At 40.4% G+C, this 13747-nt stretch overlaps 1 protein-coding gene across 4 annotated transcripts in view; it reads right to left on the bottom strand.

Annotated features, from left to right (window-relative positions):
* COL19A1 (collagen type XIX alpha 1 chain) overlaps positions 1-13747 on the bottom strand; it is a 332336-nt gene that overhangs the window by 77253 nt on the left and 241336 nt on the right. For all 4 annotated transcript variants that reach the window (XM_082731306.1, XM_082731307.1, XM_082731309.1 and 1 more), the window contains 2 exons: positions 8513-8563; positions 1644-1688 (listed from right to left, as the gene is read on the bottom strand). In XM_082731306.1, coding sequence (XP_082587432.1) covers positions 1644-1688; positions 8513-8563 — 96 coding nt within the window. The remainder of the gene's footprint in view (positions 1-1643; positions 1689-8512; positions 8564-13747) is intronic.

The following is a 13747-nucleotide window of genomic DNA, read 5'->3' as shown; positions in this document are numbered from 1 at the left end:
GCCACAACACTCTTCTTTGCTCAGCTGTCCTATGTGACAAGCTTTGTGGCTTTTTCTCCCTCGTTAGCCTGCATGTGTGCTGTAGTAATTGCTTAAAATGTAATGTGTTTGTTACGGTGGTGTAGAAAGTCTGTAAGCTATCTGGTTACAGAAGCTAACGCTACTGTACTAGCAGTAAACTCCCAGACACATAAATGCCTTATTATTGCTGTATAATCAATATTTTTTGGATGTCTTTTTAAGAATGTCAAGGTTTTATTTACTTTTTTGCAGAAAATTTCATTTTCAATGGTCAATCTAAAAGAAGTTCCTAGTTTCTGTTGAGACTATCTTTTAGCAGTATTTTCTGGTGATAGATGTAGGATCTTTTGAATAGATTGGTTGCACTGATTTATGAGGCACAAAAGTCATATTTCTTGGATTCGTGTCAAAATACCCTGCCCTCAATCAAGAGAATTTTTACTGGCTGAATGAATGAAAGTAGCACTCACAGGCCACATTCCCTCAGAGTATTTTCAGACCTACTCATCTCTGTCTGTAGATTTAACGTGCATTGTTTTTTCCTGACAATGGCACATTCACAGTGAATCCGAGGTCATCACAATTTCAGAATCAAACCAGAGCGAAACATCTTTCTGAGTGGGTGAGTGAATCTGTCAACTTCATGCCTCATGTAATTAAACTGGTGACAGGTGATGGTGAGAACACAATGGAAATTCATCAGTGTTTTAATTTTAAAGCTATTTTTTAAAAGATTTTATTTATTTATTTGACAGAGATCACAAGTAGGCAGAGAGGCAGGCAGAGAGAGAGGAAGGGAGGCAGGCTCCCTGCTGAGCAGAGAGCCCTATGCAGGGGGGGGGCTCCATCCCAGTACCCTGACCCTGACTGAGATCATGACCCCAGCCGAAGGCAGAGGCTTCAACCGACTGAGCCACCCAGGCGCCCCTAAAACTATTTTTTGAAATAACTGGTTAAACGATGATCGCACACTATAAAACCGCACCCAAAAAGTGTCTCATGACGGCTTATGTTTGGGTACTTAGGAAGACACAAAAACAGGGAGCCTCGGCCTGAGGCATTTTGCTAAAGGGCCTTCAGATTTTTTTTTTTTTAAAGATTTTATTTATTTATTTGACAGAGATCACAAGTAGGCAGAGAGGCAGGCAGAGAGAAAGAGAGAGGGGGAAGCAGGCTCCCCGCTGAGCAGAGAGCCCGATGTGGGGCTCGATCCCAGGACCGTGGGATCATGACCTGAGCTGAAGGCAGAGGCTTTAACCCACTGAGCCACCCAGGCGCCCCATCTTCAGATGGTTTTTGCCACCTACACCAATTCACAAAACATCACTTTATGCATCGAAGCTTGCGTCTTAATTTCATTCACCTTGTTCCAGCGATTTCCCCTAGATGTGTTCTCCTCTTTGCAGCCAGCCAGCTGCTATTTAACAGTCCTTACCGGGGAGCAGACCCTCTCAGTGCCTAATCTGGACGACTGGACAAGAGGCAGGGAGGCTCTTGCCCACTGAACGCTGGCCTCCCCAGGTATGCAAGCCCATGTGGCAACGGGATTGCCCCTGATGTGGGAATGGATATGTTGGTGTAAAACTCTGGATATTTTTATTTACTTGGAAAAATATGATTACCTTCTCTCCTTTTGGGCCACGAGCTTCATATTCACCAAGTTTTCCCTAGGTGGGAAAAAACAAAGGAAAAAAAAATGTATGTATACACAAAAGTCAATTTATTTTTAACACATTCAGCCCCCGCATTAAAATATAGTCAGGAAACGCTGCTCTAATAATAGCTTTTTATGAATACCATGTTAATCAATTTTGCCTCTCTTCACCTTCTGTGAAATACTCCTGAAATCTTCCAACTGTGTAGGCCCTATCTATCTTCTCTGTGACTTCCCCCCAGGAGGTGATTCGGGAGAAATATCACACCTCCAAGGGCAAATTGTCACTACTCCAAATTAATGCCTGGAAACTGCTCTTGGTCCCCAACAAGTCCACTGATATGTCTTTGTAACATTATTAATGATATCTTTGTTGTTCACTATAATGGATGATCCATTAACTAATTTCTTGGCTGTCCCGCCATGCTCTTGATTTGTATAATACTCACTTTCCTAGTATCTTCCTATCTTTCTGACCTCTCCACTTCCTCCCTCACCTACTGGGTAAACGTTAGATTTCCTTTGGAATCTGTCCAGATCCTTTTCTCTTGTGGCTCAACATTTTCTCCTGGGCACTCTTTGCTCCCATGGCTTTAGGTATCATCCACACTAAGACAAATCTATAAACCCAGCTGACATCTCCTTCTGACTTTTGACTCATGTATCTAATTTTCTACTTGATGTGTTCACTTGGAAACTCCAGAAAAAATTCATATTCAACAAGTTCAAAGCTAAGTTTAAAAATTACAATAATACACACATATCTGAGAAAGAAAGATGAGAGAATTACATCATGCCGTTAACATGCATTTGTCCAGAAGTGGGATAATAACAGTTGGCTTCTTCCTAATTGATCTCTATAGTTACTTGTTAAAATGCATGGTAATTTCATTTTACAATTGGAAAAAAAATCAAGGAAAGAAAGAAAATATGAATTCATTCTCTCCCATCCATAGAAGTCTTCCTTCTTCATCTGGGTATCTTTGCTAAGACCACTCTCCTCTTTCCCCTCAAGTCCAGGCATCTAGCCCAGCTGCCTCTGTTCCCCAAATCCCTTCTCTTCACACTCCCTACCTTCACTCATCATGGCTTGCCAGGACTACTGCAGTAGCTCCCTAATTGGCATTCGGTAATCCACTCTTGCTTTCCACACACCTACGTTTTCTATATAAGTTCAGAGAAACCCCTTTAAGACATTCTGAGGCCCTTCTTTCTAAACCATTACAAAGCCATCAAAATCCCACATGACCTCAACTCATTTCCCTCTCCAGGATCATGGTGGCCCCTGTTCTCCCTCAGAATTTTCAGCTGTAATAGCCTTCTCTTAGCTTCTCAAATAGACCAAAGCCTTTCCCATTTCACCCTCTAGATCACCATTCTTTCCTCAGTCTTCTGTCCAGGAAGCAGCTACTTATCCCTCAGGTCTCAGCTGTGATAAAATGCCATTCATGGAAGTTCCTGCAGTTCTCCCACACGGGTTCCCCTCTCACATATTCTCATTGGATATTGTATTTTTCCTTCGTAATACTTAGTAATATTTTTATTTTTGTGTCTGTTTAAAGAATCTTGCATCTTTTGCACTAGAAAATAACCCCGTGATGACCTGGAATAGAAGGCCCCATTCCTAACACAGTACATCACATACGGGAAACATTCAATAAATACTTGTTGAAGAAATAAACCTATAATTCTAATTTATGTGCTTTTCCCACCAAACTTTTTTTTATTAAACTCTATGTGTTGGTAGAAAAAAGTAGAGGAACATTTAAGCAACAAAAATACACAAAGGCACGCATTTAAATCACTGTTGCTAAAATTTGACATTTCAAATATGCCTTCCATTTATTCATCCTACTCCAATCAAAAATAAGTAGTTTATAACCGCTGTTATTGTTGGTCTTGTGACAGACATTTCTCCTTTTTCCTGTTTAACTTTGATCTGAGATGTCTGAATTGAAAATAAAAATTGTATTCTCAAAATCCTGAGCTGTAAATTATTACAAGGACATATTTGAAAATGAGATGTGAAACTGTAAGACATACACGCATACATAAAGAATCAGCAGTTACAAAATGGTAGGTTGCTTAGATGCAACCTGCATAAAACATAAATCTGAGGCATTTCCTAAAAATACTAGCCATTTGGGCATGATTCCTGTCAGTGTATACAACCCTTCAGCACCTCTCCCTGGCTGTGTTTGAGGTAGAAAATTTGGGAGGAAGAAGGAACATGCTTTGGTCTGCTGGATGACTTATCCAGAGATGGTCTTGGATTGGGAAGCTTCATGCTCTTGAATTGCAGAGCAGAAGAGCACCCAAAGTACATTTGGGTGAGAGCATACTACAACGTAGCATCTTGGTCTAGATCCTTCTCCCATTACACCTCCCCACAACCTACAGGATATTAGAGATGCTGTAAACTGGGATAAAAAATTGCCTCTATAGCACCAGCTCATACTATTTTATCCACATGCTCTATTGTTCTAAAATCTTGATTTTTCTGGTAGCTTTCATACCCAGAGAGAAAACAGGGCTATTTACTGCCTACCAGAGCCCCATATGTTCGCTTCATTCAATAGCGAGGCAAGAAAATCCGTCTAATCAAGGATCCTCAGTGACCTCTGGAGCTGTTCTCCACTCTGAGGCTAACAATACTCAAGGCAGATTTGACCTTGAACTTCAGTAGTATTGACATGTAATATTTTGCTCTCTACTTTCTCTAAGCTCAATGTACCAGACAACTACTTGGCTCCACAGAAATAAGAGACATAGTCCTTGCGTTTCTGGAATCTGGCATTCTGCCATAGATATTATACTAATTTTACTAGGTCATTTGTAGACTGGTGCTATGTAATTTGAATGGGTTTTTATATGCCTTTTGAATAAATGTAATAGTCACACGGTTTTAAATGTGCTTTTTAAAAATGTTCTCCGGAAGTGATGAGGCTTGTGGAATGGGGCTGCTAATCTGCCTGGTCATTTCAAGAATCTGGGATGTCAGAACATGTCCCTTCTCTCTTATGGGCAATGATGAATGGAACTTTGAAACCTCTAGTCAGGCCAGTGGGAAGACTCAAGCTTCTCCATTTGACTTGGAGAAGGTATTTCTCTGAAAAAAGATGATGTACCTGGAAATGGATAGGTTGAACCACAGGAGATAGTTCACAAAGAGGAAGAGACAGGAAGTTAGGATTTAAATTTTCTTTCTGACACTTCTGGGCCCAGAAGGTTGCCTTTAGTGTCCCCAAGAAAGTCTTCACTTCACTTCTAGGCCACGGGTGGGTTTAACTCACTATTTGGAAAGGCTCTGAATGTTTGCTTTTTTTTCTGGAGAAAGATTTTTCTGTCCTTTCTTGTCTGTGGATATTAAAATGAAGTTATGATTTGCTACTCGAAAGGAAAATAGATTATTTGGTTAGCAAATTGTTTTTTTGGGATCAACAATTCGGAGAGTGAGCACGAGAATTGGTTGCTGGAGGCAGAGCAGCAATCTCCCGCCGCGGAGCCCGATTCTCTGCAAATTGCACCGAGTGTGGCGATGGGAGAGAGCACAACTATGCATTTTCAATGAGGATCTTTAAAAACGACATCAAATGTAAAATCCTCCCATTCTGGCCCTCCACAGAGAACACTTTTCCCCCATCTAGACTGTCGTGAGAGGCTCTGGATCTGATGGCTTTAGCAGTTGACAGAGCCTATCAAATTTTTATTAAAATCCCCAGAGTTGGGGACAATGAAGAGCAGTTTGTTGGACTGTGAGCAGATTTCCTTAAGGGGGAGAATATTCTCGGCATTGTTGCTTTGTTTTGCAAACAATCTTACTGAGGGGGAGCAGCTGTTTGTAAATTATTTTTGTGAGGGAGAGGGCGATCTTCTACCTTTTATTCTTTGCAGCCTCAAGTGGGCATGCAAAAATACATACAAACACACATACAGAATCTTCCCAACCTTACTCCTGAGCCTCTCGCTATTCCTTACTTCCTTTTCTCCCACCCAATTCCCTTGTGATTTGTGCCAGGAGGGGAGAAGCTTTTTTATGCCCAAGTTTCTCCCTCCAGATGGCATACAGAAAACCATAGGGGGAAAGACCAACTCCTGTACTGGGACCACGGGACAATTCCTTGACCTTTGAGGATTCCAGCGATGAGGGAATGAACTGTGGACTCTTCAGGTTTAGAATGGGGAGGAGGAGTGTCTGGTCGCCTGCTGCTCATCCTCCCACGGGGGGGGGGGGGGGGGGAGGAGGGGGGTGGCTGCTTCAGCAGAATCCAGGCTGCACGACTGGGAGCTGAGTTCCTGAGGTCCAGGACTCAAGTGCAGACATTACATAAATCAATGCCAATTTAAAAGGGAAGATTATTTTAACCTTGGAGCATCACTTTATAGATCTCAATACATGTCCATCACTTAATCTCCAAGAAAATTTCCCTCATGTTCCCCCCTCTCCTTATATGCTATAGCCAGACCATCAGGCATGCAATGAATTGCAAAATGAAACCACCTCAGTATCCAAAATAGATGGGGGTGGGTGGGTGAAGTCACTGCCAAGTGAAAACATGCATCTCTCTCATCATGGCATACTTGGCCCTTTCCTTTGTGGAGCTGAGGATGAGGATAAAGTGGTTATCACCCAGAAACACTGGTCATGGTAGGTACTGAAAAGCTGGGCCCTACCTCCTCCATCCGTTCTGGTCGGGGCTCATAAAACAGCTCCAACTACTCTCAGAATGAAACCAAGTGAAGTCTTTGGGGAGCCACCTTCTACTGATTTCCAGATGAGTCTAAAAATATGTTTTTATTTTTTTTTAAGATTTTATTTATTTATTTGACAGACGGAGATCACAAGTAGGCAGAGAGGCAGGCAGAGAGAGAGGAGGAAGCAGGCTCCCTGCTGAGCAGAGAGCCCAATGCGGGGCTCGATCCCAGGATCCTGGGATCATGACCTGAGCCGAAGGCAGAGGCTTTAACCCACTGAGCCACCCAGGCGCCCCAAAAATCTTTTGATGCCAAGAGGTTACAATGCATTGTTTGGGGAAGAAAAACTATGGTCTCTCCTGTCTAACCAGTTATGCTCTAGCTCCAAAGCCACATTTTGAGCACATGTGGACTAAATCCCTCAAGCCTCAGTCCCCTATCAGCAAGGATACAGAGCTGGAGTTATTTAGCGAGATAATAGCTAAGTTCAAAGTCCTGGTTTACTACTAGCAAGATTCTCCACTTGCCTGCTCTGGTCAGCACCCATTTTTTTGAAACATAACCTTAAAGTTAAAAAAATTTACATTCTCAACTTCAGACTAAAATACAAATGCTTCATATATCTTCATTTGAGGGAAAACTGACTCATCGGCAAGATAGACTATATATAGAAGTAGTGCTGGGAGACCTGTAAAGATACAAGCTTTGAAAGTTTTGCAAGACATAGCAAATATTTAAGTAGCTGAGTAGCAACTTGGTAAATTTTATACCAAAGGTGGTAGTAATAGAGTGTGTTCTTTAAGTTTTTCTAGCTGACACTGTGACATCAGAGCCAACTCATTCTCGTTATTTTGAAGTATTTATGATAAATCCCCTTTTGTGACAGTAGATGCCATTACAGAGAAAGCACTGTACTTTAACTGATTAATTTTAGGTATGCTTCACTTTTTTTCCCCACTTGTGCCAAGCCCTAATGTTTTCATAAAGGTGGTATAGATCTATTCAGAAAATGCTTAATAGAGAATCATAAAATATACCCCAAACATTCTTTCTAATAGAATATTCCCTAGAAAATCTAAGTAAATGAGAAAATTTAAGACAGGATCTCTTAGGAAGTGCTACAAGCTCTACACACTTTCCACAGTCTTTATGTTGAATTTAATCTGATCAAAGAAGAACTGGGATTTTTCAAACTAATTAGCTCATCATTTAATAAACACTTTTCTGAGCGCCTGCTATCTTCAGGGCCTTAGCTGGCACATAGCCTCACTTTGGGATTTCTAAAGAAAGAGGAATGACCGTAGTCAGAAGAATTTATTAAAAGCGAAAGCAAGAACATAAAAGAAAGATATAAAGGGAAGTGTCTCTGAACTTGTTTTTGTGTAGGAGCATGGTTATTTACCTGCAACATATCAACAACAAGCTATTGTGTATAGAAGCGATCCTACTTTGTAAACACAATGCCTCATGCCAAGTGGTCAGACCTCAAGTACTTGTTATTAAATGATGGGTCACTCAGTGGTCTCACTTAGGTCTCTGGGTCTTATTTCACTGCCAACACCCATTTTCCTTTCCTCTGTTGTTTCCTTGAAGAACAGAGCAAAACATTCTTGTCTTTTACCACTCAGGTACTACCATGTCAGTATTCCATCTATCCTGACTACAATTTAAAAACCTTGGGGAAAGGGCCTCTCCCTGAAAGGTGGGGGACCCCCCCCCCCCAGATTGATGTATGGTATGTCAAGGTTTGCTGGAGGTTTTAGTGTAGCAGTGATTGGTTCTGATAAGAAATCTATCACCTATTTGCTACTCGAGCTTCAAGACAGCAAATAATCTATGTCTACCCTCTGAGAAACTGGATTTATGACAGTATCAATGGTGAAGCATGATGGCTGGCATGAATTTTTTGCATAAAGTTTTGCAAACTTTGAAGTAATTTTTTTAATCTATAAAAAATTTATTTTTTGTGAAGAGATGCTGAGCAAGCTACATTTTTTGGAAACATACTTTCAGTGATAACATGTTTTTGAAACATGTTATGTTTCAGAGTCTGAGCGATTAGGAATTAATAAGTTTTTTTTTTCAAAAATATGATTACATAAAATGTCTGTGTATGTACGATGTGAAGAAGGGAAGACATACCTTGTTATAATTTCCAAGAGTCTGTTGTACTCCTTGTATACCGGGAGGTCCCTGTATTTGAAATAAATCAAGGATAGAGGTGTAAACATTTACCAAAACAATACAAATTTAAATAATGTATCTGAGAATTCTTGAAATCTTCCAGTTAAGAAAAGGGAAGCATATCTTTAGTCAAATATTCTAAGTGATAGAGAATTAGAGGAAGCAATAACTTATCAGGCTCCAAAAGGTACTTGTAGGTAAAATCCTGCATGAATCCAAAGAGAGGTCCTTAGTGGGAACGTGTAGCATTTCACCAGAAGGTCAGCCATCAGCATATTCTTTATTTAAAAATATTGTACCTGTAAAACTCCTCTAGGGAAGAGGCTGTAGGTTCAGTTTATTTCTGACACTTCTCATAGGGCTTAGATCAATATATTATAGAAATGTGTGCCCATGTGTTATTAAGTGAGAAAATATGGAAAAAAATATTTTTTTCTGTTGCTTTATTCTTTTGAACTGGCTGAGTGAAAATGGCTGCATATGGAATTTCAGGCCAGAAAAAGAGATCTGTTCAAAAACCTCAGATTTAAGACATTCAGATCCTCAAAGTCTTCTGTTGACATGGCGTGTTCCCTAAGCGCTATGCTGAGCTTTGGGTAGACAGGGAAGAAGACATTCGTTTGTCCCTAAAACTTCCAGATTGAGAAGAAGAGAAGAGTTTCTGAGTTTTCAGGGATTACGTTCTGGGGAGAGGGCCACAAGAAAATACAAAGCTTAGCATTATTTTAAATCAAGTAGTTCAAGCCAAGAGAGAGTCAGCAATGTCAGAAAAGAGACTGCATATTTCATCGGGACCTCGAAAACTCCTCAGAGGAGGAAAAATATTACAGAGGCAAAGTTCTTTACATTCTACCTCAAAAGATAACACAAAGGAAGACTATGATTGAGCAAATCAAACATCACTGTTATATAAAAATTATTTCCTTTACAAGGGAATAAAAACTTTGAAAAGGAAAGAAAATTTTAAGGAACAATTACTAGCTATACTCACTGATAGGAGAAACACCTTAAGTACACTGAAAAAATTAATGCCGGTTAACATTTATCACTGGTATTTCTTACGAACGGCTTGTGTCTGAAGGTCTTTTCTAATGTGAGACCTTTGCATTGTGCCGCTAAGTGCAGAGGACACAATGATGTAATGACGGATGTCTGGAAGCAGTTTGATATAACTCTTGAGAAAATAATAGGCCTCATGAGTAACGGAGCCGAGTATGATTGGAAAGACAAATGATGCTGTTACCTTGCTGAAATAAAAACAGAGCTAATGTCAGAAAAGAATTCTCAAGGCACTATATTTTTTTCCTGTTCTTTTTCTATCAGCCAGCGTTGTGTATTCTAGGTCAGTTAGATGAAGTAATGAGGAAAGCAATCATTGGGTTGGGAATTGTTGCAAAACTTTTCTAGCCCAGAAGATGCAAACTAAAACTCGTTCTTAAAAATCAGGAAGATTGAGATTGCTTGCGCACTGATCTTTCAGCCGCTATATTATGGGGCAGGGAGAAATTTTAGGTATCGTGTTGTAATAGCATCAACAGGTGGCTTATGGGTATATGCACAGCAGGCATTTGGTGAATGGTGAATATGTGTTCATAGGGCCAGTGAGATCAAAGAATAGTGATGTGGTGGATAAATTTAGCTTCATACACATTCATCCTCATTGAAATTTTTAATAATGAGGGTTCCCAAATATAGCAGAATGATACAATCTCTCAAATAGAGCAGAAGAATCAATCAAATAAGAATAGCAAATATTTATAGTGTACTTATTGTGTGCCAGGCATTATGCCAGAGATCTTCTGTGGATTAACTCATTTAATCCCTACAGTGATACAGAGCAGTATATACCATCATTATTTCCTATTCAAAGATATAGGAAATGAGGGTTAGAAATTGTTAACTGGCCCAAGGTCACGCCTCTGGCAAGTGGCAGGACTAATATTTAACACAGGCAGCCTGGACCTAAACTCAGTTCTCATCTGTTCTCCTATCTTAACTTAAAAGCACGCTCACAGCCTAGAATTATTTTGTAGTCATTTTTTAATCATGTTGACTGTGCCCTAGAGAGTATCTCCCATGTTCTACTTAACATACTGAAATTGAAAAAAAAAAAAAATCAACAGAAATAGCACTTCTAAGGAGGCAGCACCGTGATTGCTGCAGGAGGGGAAAGTACAAGCTACTGGCCTTTAGATGCAGTCCCACCACGTAGATGAAGGAGGCTCCCAAACAATTCACTGCACATCCCACCTATCTTCACACATTCTTACAACCCATGATAGGGATATTATGCCTAAATATTCCCCCAATTCCTCCCAACCCACAGCTATACTCAAAATGCATCTTCTCTTTGTTTGCAGGCAGTGGGTAGACAGCAGGTGGTCAGAGAAAACGTGGGAGCCTTTGAGGGGGTTCTGAAAGGCAGTATGGAAAGATAAACAGGAGAGAGAGCAGTGTGGTGGGGGTTACCTGGCACAGAACAGGTAGCAGCCTGGAGGAGAATAGTAAAAATAATGGGGGGGGGGAAATTGGGTGAGAATTAGGTTTGCTCCTTAACAGACTGGTTATCTGCTCACAGTGTATAGCTGAATTACATAAACCTGACCTTGCTGTGGAGCATACACCTGGGGGGCTAGGGTAGGAGGGTTCAGTGCTGCTTCTCCTTCCAAAAACAAGAACAGACACAGCTCACTGAACAGAGTCCCTGGCCAATAGAAAAGTTTGAACAGAGTGATTCAGATATATACAAGATTAATAGAAATTACTTCCACATTTCCATATGTTCTATTCTTGCCATAAAATGTATCCACGATGTATTGCTCCAAATGGGGTCGATCCGAAGTCTTAGGCTCTATTACCTAATCTACCGCTGAGCATTTATGATGGCATTTTCTTTCTTGTTCTTTTAGTCAGTAGGATGCTCTGGGTATCACAGATTCTAGGTTTAATGTAACAGAGATTTACAGCTAACCATCTACCCTGAAGGCAGTCCTTTACACAAATTCTCCCCGAGGGCTAAAGAAACCGTGCAGTGACTGAAAGAAGACACAGTGGAGAGCCCTTGGGCAGTCTACCTCTGCCTTGCAGTCAGAGGGTCCCTGGGTTGCTCTGTAACTGGCAGAAAAACCCCCACCTCAATGTAGGGAGAGTGACGGTGAGAGAAATACTATGCATATAAATGCCCAGAGCAACTCTTGACTGCTTAAAGACCCAGATAGACCCTGGGGTCTTAGAGTTGGCTGTCCTAGAGTCACATATCCAAGAGATGTGCTGTTTTCCTCTTTTCTATTCTGGTACAATGTATGGCTGGAAAAGATCCAATGAGTCATTTGTTTCCAAGTTTAGTAAGAGCTGTCAGTCTTACAGACTATCAATCAACTCTGAGAAAGGGGAAGTTAAAGACTTGTGGTAAGTGACAGGTCTGCTGGCACCACATGGTGTTAGTCGATGCTCCAGGACACTTGAAAGGTCAGTTTCTCTAAGGTCTGCATTTAGCAAGACTCATTAAGGAGGTGCTTAGATAACCAAGGCCAAGTGGAGAATGAAGGGTAGCTAAGGAGGCACCGTCAGCCTCTGTGAATGCTCGCAGCCACTCCACTGGGAAAACCAGTTGAAGGATTGTGGAAAGAAAAAAAAAAATGTCCCATTGCCTTGCTCATGATAGTGACCTATACATAGCTATACAGAAACCATGGCTATATAATGTCTGTCTATCTTTAATGCAGCTCAGCTCTACTCCACCTGTACTGGGTTGGGAGACATAGGACATCATGGTTAATGTGATGAGAACCCAGTTACAGAGCATCTTTAAAATGCACATGAACTCCAGGGAGACACACCTGTTCAGAACACAACTGGACTCCTGTGTAATTATCTGGGAGGTCTATAAACCTAGTCTGGGTAGAGATCCTGAAGTTGTTTCCTACTGCACAGAACCATACCTGGTGTGATGAAGTGAATTAATGCCAAATTAATTCAATCCAAAATTAATTCAATTTGGGAGCATATACTCTCAGCAACAGTTTATAGCATTTAAAAGTGTTTTTTTGTTTGTTTGTTTGTTTTTACTAAAATCTTGCTAGAAGTAGAAAACAGAGAAGTAGCGTGATGTCTGAGACCAGCCTCATCAAATGCATAGTGTGAAAATAATGAACTGCTTGCATTATCTTCCCCTTAGCAGATTTCCACTCTCTACTCCATTCCTACAGATTCCCCAAGTTTAAAAGATGGCCAGAGTTTTCCGTATTAAAAACTACACTCTTCAGACCCAGTCTTGGCTGTACTTTTACTTTTCAATTCATGCAGTACACAGAGCTCAAAGAATTCTACTTTTGCCTTTTTTTTTTTCTTTTTTTCCCCTTTCCCCGGTCTTTGGCGTAAGCTTTCTATGTAAGTCAGGGCTAAGACCTTTTGATTTGGTTTTATCACCCCCTAGTTTTCTGAAACAAAATCTCCATGGCTCCACAGTTACTCTGCCTCCTCTCCGATCCTCCCTCCTGAACCATTTCCCTTTTTTCCTTTTCTCTAACAGCATCCTTGAGTTTTTCATCACTGCCGACTAAGCCTTCTTGAGCCATCTGGGTGCCCCTTATTTCCATGCCCCATAGCTGTTCAATCTCTTATTAGGGGCTCCTTTCATGATTCACAAATACATATTTTCAGGTTTTATACCAACTGCCTTCTGGCCCTGTGGGTTTCCAATTAATTTCAGTTACAACCTTCGAAATACCAAAACCTCTGTGAGGAAAGCTGTGCTAATCAACGATCTTCAAAACATGTTAAAAAAAAAAAAAAAAAAAAAAAGCTTTGCAATAAGAACAGATAGAAAGCTTGTTATTGGAAAGTCATTTGGGCTAATTTTTAAGAAATATTTTCCATTTCTAATGGCTGCTAGAAAGGCGGAGAACTGTAATTACTCTTGCTTGGTATTAAAAGAAAAAATCACAAGGAAGCCTAAATTCATTCACAGGAACGGTAAGATGAAGCATATTTGAATGTACAGCAATCACTGGAAAAGCTAATGTTTTCTCTCATATATTTACATCTATAATATTATATATAACTTAGTATATATAAAGTCCATTTACACTGATTATGGGGGCTGTGTACACCTGCTTTCCTGATGGAATGAAACAAGGAGTATTAATCTGTTTTTCTTATCATAACTTGGGATGTGGTACATAGTATCTCTCC

The sequence above is a fragment of the Mustela nivalis genome, assembly GCF_964662115.1.
Source record: "Mustela nivalis genome assembly, chromosome: 5".
In the NCBI taxonomy this organism is placed as follows: Eukaryota; Metazoa; Chordata; class Mammalia; order Carnivora; family Mustelidae; genus Mustela; species Mustela nivalis.
Note: the sequence above shows the minus strand (reverse complement) of the source record. Positions and strands in the feature narration are given on the sequence as shown.